This window comes from Papio anubis, chromosome 6 (genome assembly GCF_008728515.1).
Source record: "Papio anubis isolate 15944 chromosome 6, Panubis1.0, whole genome shotgun sequence".
NCBI lineage: Eukaryota > Metazoa > Chordata > Mammalia > Primates > Cercopithecidae > Papio > Papio anubis.
In genome coordinates this window covers 118,786,655-118,802,683 of record NC_044981.1, presented here as the reverse complement: position 1 = coordinate 118,802,683, position 16,029 = coordinate 118,786,655, and the positions used below count along the sequence as shown (strand labels likewise).

Sequence of the window (16,029 nt, the reverse complement as noted above, 5' to 3'; positions counted from 1 at the left end):
AGACTAAAATATCAACTTAAATTAATTGCTAATGATAATAACCTTTATTTATTGAATATTCATTTAATGTCAGGAACTAAGCACTGTACATGTATTATCATTTTATTTTTACAAGTCTTCCCAAAAGTATCCCTGTTTTATAGATAAGAAAACTGGCACTGAGAGAGCTAAAATAGTTTGCACCAGACTGCCCAGTTGGTGGTGGTGAAGCCAGAAAGCATACCCAATTCCATGCTCTGAATGAATAATTTCATGTTTTCCAAAGCAATGGCTTCTACTTCTACTGCCATTTCTGTTCTGTTAGTTTCTTTGGTTTTTTTTTTAAGTCACTTTGAGCACCAATATTTGAAGGACAGCCAAGAAAAAATAAATGTCAGATTACAAATTAATTTATTCTCTTTGTTTGACATTCTAATAAAAGATATGGGAAAACAGGATTTATTGAAATGAATGGTTATGCTGTCTTTCTTAGGACATTTTGTGCTGCTGTAATAGAGTACCTGTGACTGGGTAATTTACAATGATTAGAATATTGGCTCACAGTCCTAGGGGCTGGGAAGTCCAAGATCAAGGCAGCAGCATTTGGCAAGCATCTTCTTTCCATGTCATCACATGGTGGGAGGTGGAAGGGCAGAGAGCACAACAGAGTGAACCTACCCCTGTGAGCCCTTTTTAAAATGGCATTAATCTATTCATGAGGGCAGAGCCTTCATGACTTAAACACCTCCCACTAGGCCCTACGTCTCAACACTTTCACACTGAGGATGAAGTTTTTTCTTTTGTGTTTTGTTTTGTTTTGTTTTGTTTTTGAGATGGAGTCTTGCTCTATCACCCAGGCTGGAGTACAGTGGCATGATCTCGGCTCACCTCAACCTCCGCCTCCCAGGTTCAAGCGATTCTTCTGCCTCAGCCTCCCCAGTAGCTAGGACTACAGGCACCTGCCATCACGCCTGGCTAATTTTTCTATTTTTAGTAGAGATGGGGTTTCACCATATAGGCCAGCTGGTCTCCAACTCCTGACCTTGTGATCCGCCTGCCTCGGCCTTCCAAAGTGCTGGGACTACAGGCATGAGCCACCGCACACAGCTGGGATTAAATTTTAACCCATGAATTCTGAAGGACACATTCAAACCCTAGCAGCATTCTTAATACTTCCAGTATACAGCAAACGTCTTCATTTAACTATACTGAGTATTTTCCAACATTGCGATCATTTCCAGCCATTAGAACTGAATATTCATTCTTACAGCATATATTATTTGATTGCCTTTTCTGTGCTGGGCACTGTACTAAGCACCAAGGATACAAAAGTGAGCAAGGCAATATAGTTGAGACTAGCTTTTACCAAAATATTGTCTGATGTGTGCAGGAAGTACAATGTTTAAAGTAACATCTGAATTTCTGGAAACTAGATTGGGTATATGGGATTATTGTTCAATATACTAAAGAATAAGGTGCAACATGTAAAGTGCTTCCTGATATAGTCTTAAACACTTAGAGAGCTCACATCCAAAGGTGGCCTGACTATCCCGTTCATTTCCACAAATATTTAAGGAGTGCATTTTATTGTGCTAAGCACCACACAACATACTGGGGGCTTAATATCAGTCTTCATCTCAAGTATATGAAGAACTGTCAGACCAAAGAGGTATGCATCAGCTCTTTTTTCCTACTGGGACTATAATCAGAGGGAGTGAGCTTAGGACATCATTAGCCATTGAGGCTACTTACAATAGATATTCCTGTCCGTCAAGGTAGTTATAATGATTTCCTAGAAGAGGCCATAAGGATTTTCTTCTCTGTATATTCTTCAAAATTTAAATTTCAGTTCATCCTACAGGGATGGTTTGTGTTTGCTCCTGAATTAATGAACCTGGAGTAAGTAGTCTCTCAAATTTCCTTCCAAATTCTTTCTGCCTTTTTCAAGTGGATATTTGGATTAGAATATCCAGCTGTTATTCACTTGCTTTACTTAGAACTTTCCCTCTGAGTTATGTTTAGTCAACTAATGTGTGAAAATCTTGTCATTTTATGAAGAGACTTCTGTTTGGAAGACAAATATCAAAACTTTCAAGAAGACAAGTGGCTATGGATAAAAATACTTACCTCTCTTCCCATCTGGCAGGCTAGTAATTATTTGGTAGGCTTCCATTCATGGGCAGCTTCATCAGTAATACATATGTGTGATACAATATAAGGTAAAAACTAATAAGACCATTTGGAGGCCATATCCCAAAGGTTACTTTGTGCAGTTCATTTCCACAAACATTTATAGAATGCACTATATTGTCCAGTGTGCCTAGGAACCCGGGGAGGGAAAAATAAGGGGTAAGTCATGAGTTGATTTATACAAACTTGGAGTATATTTAACATCAGATATAATTTATAACATAATATAACTCATTAAGTGTAAAATATAATAGTATCATAAATGTAAAATTTAATAGGTAGACCAAGAGTCTTCAGTCTGGATTCTAGACTAGACTTGCTACCTTGGTTAGGCAACTCATTCATGGCCTTCTTTGATTCCATGAACTGTAAGTTATCTGCCCTCCTTATACAACAGAATGCTTGTAAATTGTAGATGTATGCTGGACACTTTGAAAACCATGAGACATACAAATAGTAAGATTAGAATAATAATCAATATGATAATTAATTAGTGAACAATGACACCAACAAATAAAGGACTCATCTCTCAAATTTGTTCTGTTATTCAGAACATATTACTAATTGGCGTGGATTTTAAATGTGCTGTGATCACCCATAGTGGCAGCCAATTCAAACAAGAATGGCTTCCAGTGGCAATCAACTAAAAACCCAGACTGTGGAAAAATTTTCCCATAAAAATAGATCTTCTCTTATTCAAGATGAGATTTCACACTGTGGAAAACAGTATGGTGGTTCCTCAAAAAATTAAACATAGAATTACCATGTGATCCAGCAATTCTACTTTCATGTATATAGCCAAAATAATTGAAAGCAGGCACTTGAATTTGTACACCGATCCTCAAAGCAGTATTTTTCACAATAGCCAAAAGGTGAAAACACAAAAATGTCTATTGACTGATGAATGGATAAACAAAATGTGGTATATACGTAGAGTGGAATATCATTCAGCCTTAAAAAGGAAGCAAATTTTCACACATGCTACGATATGAATGAAGGAACCTTGAAGATATTATGCTAAGTGAAGTATGTTACATATGAAAGGACAAACATTGTATAATTTCTCTTAGAGAAGGTGCTTAGAATAGTCAAATTATAGAAACAAAAAGTAGAATGGTAGTTGCCAATGGCTGGGAGATAATGGTTATGGGGAGTTGTTTAATGGGTAGAGTTTGAATTTGGGAAGATGGAAAAGTTCTGAAGATGGCCAGTGGTTATGGTTACACAGTAACGTGAATGTACCTAATGCCAGTGAACTGTACACTTAAAAATGGTTAAAATGGCAAATTTTATGTTATGTATTTTACACAATAAAAATGAGATTTCCTATTTCCCTCTTTGAGAACAAGAATGTAGTCTGTTGGGTTTTTCTGATAAGTGAGAAACAAAATTTTGACAGTGCTCACTCAGGTTTATAACCACAAAGTAAGGTTTTAAATACGTCCTATTCTGATCAAGTTTATCTATGTTTATTACTGGAAGAACTTTTTACCAGAAAGCAATTTGGGGAATCTTTGTGTCTCAAAATGAAGATTACATTATTTTTGACATGATGTTTTTACATAAGTTACTATATATTTTTTAGCCTAGTCTTTGAAAATTGGCCATCTTTGTACATTGATAGTAACTCTTTAAACCATAGACTTTTACCAGGCTAAATAATAGAAACTTATTGCATCCTTGCATATCACCTTTTTTCTTTCTTTCTTTTTTTTTTTTTTTTTTTTTTTTTTGAGATGGAGTCTCGCTCTGTCACCCAGGCTAGAGTGCATATTATCTTTTTTCTAAAAAGTTTATTTAACTTGCACGCTGTCTATTATGTTATAAGAGGCAGTTTTAAAAATGAAAACACACATAGGATAAATGAGTTTTTACTATTTACACATTGGGATAAAACCAGGATTAATTCATATATGTATTTATATATATATATATATATACACACACACACACACACACACATATACACACTTTTTTTTTTTTTTTTGAGACAGGGTCTCACTCTGTTACCCAGGCTGGAGTACAGTGGTGCTAGCATGGCTCACTGCAGCCTCGACTTCCCAGGCTCAAGCAATCCTACCACCTCAGCCTCCCGAGTAGCTGGGACTACAGGCAAGTGCCACCATACCCAGCTAATTTTTTATTTTATTTTATTTATTTATTTTATTTATTTATTTCTGAAATGGAGTTTTGCTCTTGTTGCCCAGGCTGGAGTGCAATGGCGCTATCTCGGCTCACTGCAACCTCCACCTCCCAGGTTCAAGTGACTCTCCTGCCTCAGCCTCCCAAGTAGTTGGGATTACAGGTGCCGGCCACCACTCCAGGCTAATATTTTGTATTTTTAGTGGAGACAAGGTCCCCTATGTTGCCCAGGCTGGTTTTGAACTCCTAGGCTCAAGCGAGTCTCCCACTTCAGCCCTCTGAAGTGCTGTGGTTATAGGTGTGAACCACCGAACCCAGCCATGTATTAATGAAAGAAGATGTACTTTTCTATGTCACTACCTTCTGGGTGCTGTGATGCAAAACAATGAGTCTCACTTTTCCAGGAACTTGTGGGATTGAGAAGGCAGAGAAGCAATGGGTGGTCAAGGTGTAGTACGCTAAGCACTCTAGCAGGGTTGTCTTCAGGTCCCCATGGGACAGACATGGTGGGCAAGGAATTAAACTGAGGGTCCAGGAAAGATTCCTGAAGGAGCTGAGCTATAGCTGACACTTGAAGGATAAGCAGGAGTTCACACAGGTCAAAGAAAAAGTGCAGATAATGTCAAATATCCAGGAGCCTCTAGCTCATTATTATTTCCACTGAACCCCCATTGCTATGGAAAAAATAATTTGCAAAATGTAGTTTTACCCTACTTGTTTGCTAAATGTATCAGATACCAAGCCTTTGCATTTTACAAATGAAAAATGTAAAACCTTGAGAATTAAGGTTTCATTTCAGTGACTTTAGCCTGGCCTATGTCATGTGTCTGCTTTCCCCAGCCTGAAGGAAGCCCATGAAACTAGAGCCCTTTTTCATGGTGTTGGTGCCCCCAAGGATTGCTGTGAGCTTCACATGACTCCCATGCTTTTCTGCCTTTAACAGTTTCACAACCAAAGAGGAGCTGGGGAAGACAGTGCCTCAGCTGCTGACTCCTGGTCTGATGGGTGAATCTCCAGAAATCTTCAGTCCCTCAGAAGATGAAGGCCACAGGGAATACCAAGCCAGTGACTCTGACTCCGACGGGCCTGTCTTGTACACTGACGATGAGGACGAAGATGAAGATGAGGATGGCAGTGGAGAAAGTAAGACTGTTTTCAAGAGGCAGGGAGAAGCGTGGGTGATAAGCAGAAGCAGCTGCACTTTGTAAAGAATAAAAGCCTCATTAGGAACCAGACATCTGATGTTTTCTTTCCCCTCATCCTCCTTTCTCAAATTAGAAATGTGTATATCCTAAAGTTTAGCTTTTGACGGGAGGCCTTTCCAGAAGATGATGTCACACGGCTGGATCTGGCCTTTGTCGATGAGCTAGATGAGCTAGATGTGCACATTGGTTTTTGTGCTGAGAATCAAAGCTTTCTAATGACAGAGACCTTTCTCACTATGACCAAAGAGAGCCTTCCACTCTGGGACCATTCTTGAAGAAAGAAAGGAGTCAGTGCAGATTCTTGGGCTTACTCATTGGAGGTGTTTGAAATTTTCACTCACTTTTTTTTTTTTTTTTTTTTTTTACTGGGGTTTATAGAAAGGGGAAGGAGGAATGAATCAAGAATGCCAAATATCTCATTAGCATTAAGAGGTCAAGCATGGTGGTTCATGTCTGTAACTTTGGGAGGCTAAGGTGGGTGAATCACTTGAGAACAGGAGTTCGAGACTAGCCTAGCCAACATGGCGAAGCCCTGTCTTTACTAAAAATACAAAAACCAGTCAGGCGTGGTGGCACACACCTGTCATTCCAGCTGCTCTGGAGGCTGAGGCAGGAGAATCGCTTGAACCCGGGAGGCAGAAGTTGCAGTGAGCTGAGATCACGCCACTGCACTCCAGCCTGGGAGACACAGTGAGACTCCATCTCAAAAAATAATAATAAGAAGAATGCTAAATACCTCGTTAGCATTAAAAAACAATCATACTTCCACAATAAGTAAGATAGTAGGCCTTCTAGGAAATAATAATATCATTTATGTATTAAAAATAACGGCAAAAACCACAATTACTTTTACATCAACCTAATATAACTTGGAGATCTGGAAAGTGCTTTTATTTTTTTTTTAACTTTGAGCAGGATAACAGAGGAGGGAATCACTGTGGGACTGAATTTGTAGATTATGACAAGTTATTAGTAATTAAATGGCACTTTGTCAATCCCTTTTAATTTGCATGGAGCAAAAAAAATAAATAAAACCATTATCATCCATGTGGTATTACTTATCATTTGTTGAAATTTTCAGGGTTCTGAGTAATTAAGGGTTAAACATTGGTAGACTCTGCCAGGATGGCGTCTGAGTAGAGGAAAGGAGGAGACAAGGATTAACTGTCCAGAATAAAAGCAAAGGAACTAAGTTTTTTAAACTTGAAAAAGAAAAAGCATTGTACAATCATTCATTTCTATGATCCACCCTCTCAGCAAAATAAACTGCAGCTATCACTTTCCAAACGATGAAGTGAGACTTCTGAGTTTTTTATGGTGTCCCAATATTTCTCAGAACATTAAAGAGAAATAGCTTTTCAGTCTTCTTAAAATGTACTGCATCCAACTCAGTCTTTTTTTCCTTAGGTTAATTAAGATTCTCCTCCTGCACGAGGAGAAAGAATTTGGTCTGGGCTCTATTTAAAGTCCATGCCATGTGTAACCCAAGTGCCACTGGCTAAAAGCCTCTCTCTCTGCATTTCTCCTCTTTTTCAATCCTCAGGTGCTTTGGCAAGTAAAATACGCCGGAGGGATACTCTTGCTATCAAACTTGGCAACAGACCATCTAAGAAAGAATTAGAGGACAAAAACATCTTGCAGCGTACATCCGAAGAAGAGAGGCAGGAAATCCGACAACAAATTGGAACCAAGTTAGTCAGGTAATTGCTGACATTTTAGGGCAGTACTGACTAATTTGTATTTTTCTCCTTCCCAAAGCTTCCTACCTAACTGGGGTCATTGTGAATTCCTTATGTCCAGATACATCTGGCCTATTGGGTCTTTTAAAGTTGGTCTTGCATGATGAACCACTCGAGGAACTTATCCTTTGGCCCAGCTAGCCAGTGGCTTTCAGGTCACCAAAGCCTATTCCAGGGGTCAACAAACTTTTTTTTAAAGACCAATTGGCAAACATTTCAGGCTTTGCTGGCCAGACAGTCTCTGTTGCAGCTACTCAACTGCACTGCTGTAGCATAAAAGCAGACATAAATAATAGATAAACAAATGAGTGTGGCCATGTTCCAATAAAAGTTTATTTATTCATAAAGCTGGATTTGGCCTGCAGATCACAGTTTGCTCAACAATCCTGGCCTAATTTATGCACTCACTAGCATTCCTGGGAATGCCATGAGGTTCTGCCTTGTGGGCTGTGAGACTGTAGAGATACTAGTTCCCTTTAGTGGTCTGGCTTCATCCAAGTCAGGTAGCCATAACCCTCATATCTAAACATCCCCCTTCCGACTTCAAGTAAATGGGTCATCTGACATCTCTTCCTGCCTCCAACCATTGTATAGGATTTTTGTTTTTGCCACTGGTGACTTTACAAGTCCCTTTAACTGGCATTTTTAATAGAAGTGAGCATTCATTCATGCCAAAGGTCTTATTTTTGATGATCAGTTTAAGCATATGTGAGAATTAGTTGTTCTGCTGACTTATCTTACTCTGCATACCCAACAGGGTGCATAACTGGGAGAAAGGAACTGTCTAGAATCCCAGAGCAGGATTTGGAGGTAGGGGGAAAATTGCTGTCCTTGCTTGGAAGTGGTATAACTGGAGGCAGGATTGACATGGAGGCTGCTGACCATTTCTCCAGAGGAAGAGTAACCCCTAAGGCACCTCCTTATGGCTGAGTTGTGCAGAAAGGTGTCAGAGGCAGCAGCTGTGGCATCTATCTGAAGGAAAAGCACAGCCTACCAGGGAACCTCAGGGGAGGCTTAGAGGGTCTCTCTGTTCCGTAAGCCCTCTTGCAACTCTGGAAGCAATTTGGGAATGTTTACCAGTGGTCTCTCTCACTGTCATCTTAATTCAGCCCTAACCTGTGACCATTTCTGGCTTCGGGAAAGAGCCAGCAGAAGCAAGCGGGACCAAAGTGATTAATGGTATCAAGCTGGAAAAACCTACAAGTCTAATCTTGCCATCTTACCAAGGAAAAACAAGGGGCCTCTCTGAGGCCCAGAGAGATTAAGGAAATTTCTCAAGGACATGCAGTTACTGAGTAGCAGAAACGGAATCAGAGTTTCGCTCCTGGGCTCTCTGCCCAATTTTCTTTTGTACGCTGTCTCCTGTTTTGTACTTTCTACTCTATGTAAGAGAGTATATGCTTCTAGGTTTTCTGATTGTTTTATTACTCTTGTTTATGTTTTGCCATGAAGAAGAATGTAAATCATTGAATAATATTTGCATAAAATAGTAATAGTATTATCATAGTAAGGAGTAAAAAAGTGTGAAGTATCATATACCCACCTCGATAAATGTCAAAGTAACCGTAAAGAAAATTTGGTAAGTTTTTGTTAAAAATCCTAAACAAATGAGGAGTTGTAATCCCAGCACTTTGGGAGGCCAAGGCAGGCGGATCACGTGAAGTCAGGAGTTCGAGACCAGCCTGGCCAACATGGTGAAATACCATCTCTACTAAAAATACAAATATTAGCCGGTCGTGATGACGGGCACCTGTAATCCCAGCTACTCAGGAGGCTGAGGCAGGAATTTGGAGGCGGAGGCTGCAGTGAGCCGAGATCGTACCACTGCACTCCAGCCTGGGCAACAAAGTGAGACTCCATCTCAAAAAACAATTGAAAAATAAATTTTAAAAAATATACTAAATATCTTACTCTAGGAAGAAACCCTAAAGTCATTTTCTTTAAAAATAGAAGCAAAGAAAAATGCCTTAACCTTACTGTGCTAAAAGTCTGGTCACAATTATTTGTGGTGAAGAAAAGGTATAAATTATAGGAAAGATAGACTGTTGTTATACATGGTTATATACCTAGAAAACTCTAAAAACTGACCCCAAATTGCTATATATAATAATTTCAGCAGGTTTGCTTGATGTAAGATTAACCTAAAAAATCAACATTATATTTATATAACATTGATACATAGAAGAACTCTCCCACAATGAAAAGGGAGATTGCAGTCACAGCAATAGCAACGACCACATTTTAAACACTTAACTCTTCACTTCACTCCAGGCCCAAGAAATCCATTTCCAGAAAATCATAGTGGAAGGAATGAAGGAATATATAACTAAATGGAAAGAGAGTAAAGATTTTTGTCAATGAAGAAAAATCAGCAGACAGGTTAATCAAATGGGTAGCATGAAGTTTGAAGGACAATGGGTGTACTTTATAGAATCAAAGCATAATGGATTCATTCCATAAAATGAAACCTAATGGAAATAAATGTCACCTTTTTCAGTGTGGGCCAAAGAAAAACCATCTGCCAAGATAGGATGGGAGGTCTGTGGCTACAGATTGAAAAGATGTTTGGGGCTGTGAAAAATGTAATGAAAATAATCATGAACACAACCATTGTGAGAGGTGGCTATTCAACATCCAAGTATGGGCTTATCCAGAACTGGCAGAAATACAGTCATAGGACAAGGCAGGAAAGAGCTCCTGCTTGGCCCCCATCTGTAAAACAAAGCTAACTAACCTAAGAGCTTGGGAGGATTAAAGGAGATGATACACTAATGGTTCTTTAGTATCTGGGTCATAGCAAGCCCTCAGAAAAATTAAATTTCTTATTATTCATTTAAATTATTATACATCAGTTAAACTAGTAAAGCACATTTAAAAATTAAACCCAATGTTGGCAAATTTGTGAGCAAGTAGGACACATATACATTGCCCTTTTTCAGTATTTCTGAAGAACAGTTTAACAATATGATAAGAGAATTATGAAGCGGTCTGTTTCTTTGCATGGTAATTCCATTTGGTAACTATATAAAAAGTAAATAATCCAAAGGGGGAAACTGCTATATCTTACAAAGATGTTTATTACAAAGATATTTATAGTAATGATAAATTAAAACAAACCAGTGTTCAAAAACAAGGGACCAATGAAGAACACTGTGAGAAGCTGACACTGTGGAATCCCATAAAGTACCAGTTTTCTAAAGACTTCATCAAGGATGCCCTGGAAATGATACATAGGCATCTACTGGAAGAACCAGGGAAGTGTAGGTGTGTGTCTGGGCTGGGATGGGAGCATGGATGTGTGTCTGGGCTGGGATGGGAGTGTAGGTGTGTGTTTGGGCTGGGATGGGAGTATAGGTGTGTGTTTGGGCTGGGATGGGAGGAGGCTTCTCCATCCCAGATCTAACCATCCAACTAAGACAGCTTCTGTCTCTCTTACAGATTAGGATTCCACTGCAACCCCCAAAAGTTCGAAAGCCTTGATAAATACATAGACTATATCTGTCAAAAATGTCAATGGTCTGGGCGCGGTTGTTTCATGCCTCTAATTCCAGCACTTTGGGAGGCTGAGATGTGGATCGCGTGAGCCCGGAAGTTTGAGACCAGCCTGGGCAACATGGCAAAACCCCATCTCTACCAAAAAAAGAAAAAATTAGTGGAGCTTGGTGGCATGCGCCTGTAGTCCCAGCTACTTGTGAGGCTGAGGTGGAAGGATCGCTTGAGTCCAGGAGATAGAGGTTGCAGTGAGCTGAGATCATGCCACAGCACTCCAGCCTGGGCAACAAAGCCAGACCCTGTCTCACCAAAAAAAAAAAGTTAATAGAGCAAAGTTTTCACTGTTATTAAAATGTAAATTTTACAGAATTATTTTTGTACAAACACAGCACATCTAATCACTGTCATTGAAAGATAGTTCACCCACAGTTCTAGCCACAGAGAACTCCATGTCTAATGAGAGACAGAATTATATGTTGCACGATAGGGTCATGTGAAAAGCACAAACATCTAAGTCAAAGGATTTGAGTATGAATCCTGGCGCTAGCATTTACTAGTGTTTTACCTTAGGCAGGTTAGTTAACCTCTCATTTCCTCATCTGTAAAACTGAAACTGGGTGCTACCTTGCTGAACTGCTTTGAGGATTCCAGATCATATAAGCTAAGCACCTAGCACAGTACCTGGATTTTTAAAAGTATGACTAAATGATAGCTGTAATTATTATTTTTATAACTGCCTGTGTGATAAGTGCTTTAATAGATGTATAGTCTGTGTATAAATTGCTGTAAATGAGCAAAGAACCAGGAGCCTTTAATTCTCACTTTCAGAAGAGGCCAAATACATATCTTCAAGATATTATTTTAATCATCTATAAGATTTCAGTAGATGGAAAAGGAGAGAAAGATATTCAGATGGAGGAGACACCATAGATAAAAGAAATGTGGCTTATTGTGGGCGTAATATAGAGTACAGTATATTCATAATAGAGATACGTAGCACAGGATACATGGGGACATGGATGGCAGAAAACCTGGCTGGCATAGAGATAGATGTTCAACAAGTTCTTTTGTCTGCTCAATTAAGTTAGTTTCAAGGTAGCTCTGATGAAGATCATAGTTTAGCATATTAATGAGATATTTAAAGTATTAATTTCAGTTCTTCTTACCATTTTTGTCATAACCATAAACATTTAGAATTAGTAGTACTATCTTATATTAAGATTACCCAGCCAGGCACAGCATCCTATTTTAGACCCTAATGAGCTATATATTAATTAGGCTATAAGCTAAGCTGTAACAGAGACCAAAAACTATAGTGGTCCAAACCAGGTATGTGTATTTCTTTTTCACATGACCGTCCCCAGGTAGGTGGGCCATCCAGCATGGTTGGGAACTCGGCTCCTTGAAGTCAGCCTAGCTCCTGCGTTCCTTCTGTCTTGCTGCTCTCCCGTCCCCTGGATAGTCTCATCTGCATGATCAAAGCTGGCTCACACCATCAGGCTGAAGTTCTAGCCTGTGGAAAAAGGAAAGAGAAAGAAGGGAACATGCACCCAGGCATTTTAAGGATGAGAAGGGGAAGTAACAAACATCATTCTGCTCACATCCCATTGCAGAAACTCAGTCACAGCACGATACCTGGCTTCTAGGGAGGCAGAAGTCTGTAGTCAGGTACCTATCTAACATCGAGACCAATCTGTTGCTAAAAGGAAAGGAGACTGTGTAATGGGGGTCAGTGAGTAGCCTCAGCCATGATCTGTAGTCTCCAAACTAATGGGAAAGAGACTTTTATTTTGCAGCTTTAAAAATGGATTTTTATTTCTCAAAACATGAAAAATAGAGCTTTGTTGTTTTATTTCGAGTCTCCTACTAGGGTACCTCATTTTTAACCTGTAATATATCCTTTTTGTCATCATAGGAGGCTGAGCCAGAGGCCCACAACTGAAGAATTAGAGCAAAGAAACATCCTAAAACGTGAGTATTCTATACTATAGAATGATTCCTTGTGTAATCATTAACAAGCTGCCTCTACAGATGATCCATTTATCAGTAAGAAACCATCATATATTCGTTTACTTAAGATGGATTGAAGTAGTCCATTTATGTCACATTTATATGTAATTGTTTATATATTTTTTTAAATTTCTTGAATTTCATATTTTATTTTATGGCTTTGAGCCTTACATCCCCCCACCAGACCAGAGTCATAGTCATGACAATTGTGTTTAAGAAAGATGAAATATATTCCATGTATTCCTTCACCCAAATATTAAATAGAAAAAGAATGCTCTGGTCTTCTTGCAAATAAATGTCAAAGAAAAGGCCAAAGGAATCCACAAAGAAACAAATCAAACATTCCTATATTAATATTCTTAATAATAGTTTGTTGCTAGTTTAACAAATGACTCAATTCAAAATAAAATTTTCAATCCATTGCATTTTCCTATGTTGTGAAAACTCGGCTTCCTTCTTGAGTTGTTTATAATTTCTCAGCATTAAAACGTTCTCCATTCATTTTCCTACTTTATTTTCCCATTCTGTTTTCCCCTCTGTTCTCTTTGACCTTAGTTTTTACTCGTCCCTGCAGTAGTATTTATTGGAGTTGGTATGTTAAAACTATAAAACTAACAGAAATACAGTTTGTCATGCTATCATGTGTCAATGTGGTCAGGCATTGCAGTGAGTTAAGAAACAGATATTTTTAAATTGAGCCTAGCTGTAGTTTTATATATTGTTAACTTGGTTTCAAAAGATCTTTTTATTGTGTGAAATATCAAAGAAGAGGGATGGGTAAAACTCTGAATAGTGCTACAATGGTGGTGACCCATGATGTGGGGGACATCTTTGTCAGCCAGGCTTTTCGAGTTATCTTGGCCTGCTAGAAGACCCCTCCTCTCCAATCCAAGATACTTTCTTTCCTTTAGGGAAGAAAGATTTTAGTAGCATATTGTATTACAGTTGTTAGTACAAAATCAATTCAACAATGAATATCAACTACCATTCAGTGAGAGCAACTACCATCCACCCAGTCTATGGGATCACTTTCTTTGGAATGCTTTTTTCTGGCTTTTTTTGAACATAACTAGAATACAGCCCCAGGAAGGACTTAAGTGGCTACTAATGTATAGAAGAGCCAGTTTGGAGCAGGAAAAATTTGTGACTAGAAAAGTAGGAAAATTTTGTGTTTTTGCTTTGCTGAGGAAGAGTAGAAGCAGCATCTAATTTTGACTACAAAACAAACCAGAAAGGTTCATTGCTTTCCATGATAGGTTCCTGGGAAATACTTGTTGAATTTTTAAGCATGCTCAAATGCAGACCCTAAGCTCCTAAAAAACACAAAGATTATGTCTTACTGGATGCCTGCTCTAATACCTAGAAGAAGAAAGGAAGGGCACATTTTGGGTGATTCTTTCTTGATCCTGTGAGATAAATAGTGCCAAACCACACTAGAGTTTGGTTGTCGGAGGAACTGTTTCATAGATCTAGAAACTTACCGTGCATTGATCTTAAGGGCTGCATTGGCCTTTATATCCTGTTTTCCTAGAGGTTTGGGAAAGAGTGAGACACCTCAGATTCGACTCCAGCCCTTTTTTTCCTTCCTTCTAAGTTCACCTAAACATGTTTATTTCTGGAAACAGAGGCATATTTCCAGCCTGGAGAGGCTGATAACTGGCTTATGATCTCCTGACCCAGTATTATATAGCCAAGGGAGGCGGAGGAAAACTGGGAGAGGTCATCTTTCCCTGAGCAGTCACAGGAAACTGAATGGCCTAACTTAGAAACACTCTACTCAGCCCGTTTGCTTCTTGGTTCTTCCACATAGATTGCTCTTGTTTGATGTTTGTATGTTTCATCTCAGCATTTGTTCAAGAACAGTGGAAAAGTGTGTGATACGGTGTGGTTTTTAAGGACAGTTACTTTAACTAGGTCATCTTTTTTTTTTTTTTTTCCCAAGACAGAGCCTCGCTCTGTTGCCCAGGCTGGAGTGCAGTGGCACGATCTCGGCTCACTGCAACCTCCGCCTCTCGGGTTCAAGTGATTTTCCTGCCTCAGCCTCCTGAGTAGCTGGGACTACAGGTGTGTATCACCACACCTGACTAATTTTTGTATTTTTAGTAGAGACAAGGTTTTGCTGTGTTGGCCAGGCTGGTCTCAAATTCCTGACCTCGCAATTCACCCACCTCGGCCTCCCAAAGTGCTGGGATTATGGTTGTAAGCCACTGTGCCCGGCCCTAACTAGGTCATCTTTTCTTGACAAACTAGAAAACTAACTTACAGAATTAAACATTCAACAACTTTTAGAGTCCATCACTAGTTTAATGAACATGAGTCCAGATGCCGATAAATGCCATTAGTTTTCATTGGTGACCACAGGACAAATTATATTTCTTAGTGTCATGCACCATACTAGTCCTTACTTGATGTCTTTCCTAATTATTTTGGTGATACTAGAGCTTGTTAAAAAAGACATATTACATATATGTATTTATATTATATTATATTACATTTAGTTATACATTTTAGAACCAGTTCCTAAAAACTGATAAAATAGAAAGCAAGTTTTGGTACTTAAAAGGTCAACTTTTGCTAATTAAGAACAGTGATGTATTTAGCTGAGAATGTAATTCTAGCTATGTCTTATATAGAGAAAAATGAATTAAGCCATTGAGTTCTGCATATATTTTTCCCCAACATTTTATTATGAAAATTTTTAAACATGAAGAAAAGTTGAAAGAATTTTATAGTAAATCCACATATATCTGCCATCTATAGTCTATCATTAACATCTTGCTTTATGACATATCTATGCATCTGTTGATCCAGCTTTTTTTAATGCACTTGAAGTTTATGTGTGTTTTTTCATTTGTTAAAAACACCCACATGAGGCCAGGTAAGGTGGCTTATGCCTGTAATCCCAAAGCCTTGTAAGGCCAAGGCAGGAGAATTGCTTGAGGCCAGGAGTTTGAGACCAGCCTAGGCAATATAGTGAGATCTCATCTCCACCAAAAATTGAAAAAACAAAATATCGACATGGAAACATGTAAAAAATAAAAAGAGAAATGAATCCACAAAAAATTTGGCTTTTTGAACCCATTTTACCTGAACTAACAACTCAAGAAGATAATATTCCAATTGTTGATATTTTTGTATTTTTCTTTCTTCTCCTTTTAGCTCATCCACAAAATTCTCTGCATAATATTGCTCGCCAGGCAGGTTTCCTGTGGTGCTTGCTGCTGTTTAACCACATGTATTATTTGTTTATTTATCGGAAATGCTTCCTGCAG

At 38.7% G+C, this 16,029-nt stretch overlaps 1 protein-coding gene across 6 annotated transcripts in view; it reads left to right on the top strand.

The window, feature by feature from the left end:
• PHACTR2 (phosphatase and actin regulator 2) overlaps positions 1–16,029 on the top strand; it is a 372,853-nt gene that overhangs the window by 303,089 nt on the left and 53,735 nt on the right. For all 6 annotated transcript variants that reach the window (XM_003898091.5, XM_003898089.5, XM_003898090.5 and 3 more), the window contains 3 exons: positions 5,255–5,454; positions 7,060–7,216; positions 12,663–12,718. In XM_003898091.5, the coding sequence (XP_003898140.1) occupies positions 5,255–5,454; positions 7,060–7,216; positions 12,663–12,718 (413 nt within the window). The remainder of the gene's footprint in view (positions 1–5,254; positions 5,455–7,059; positions 7,217–12,662; positions 12,719–16,029) is intronic.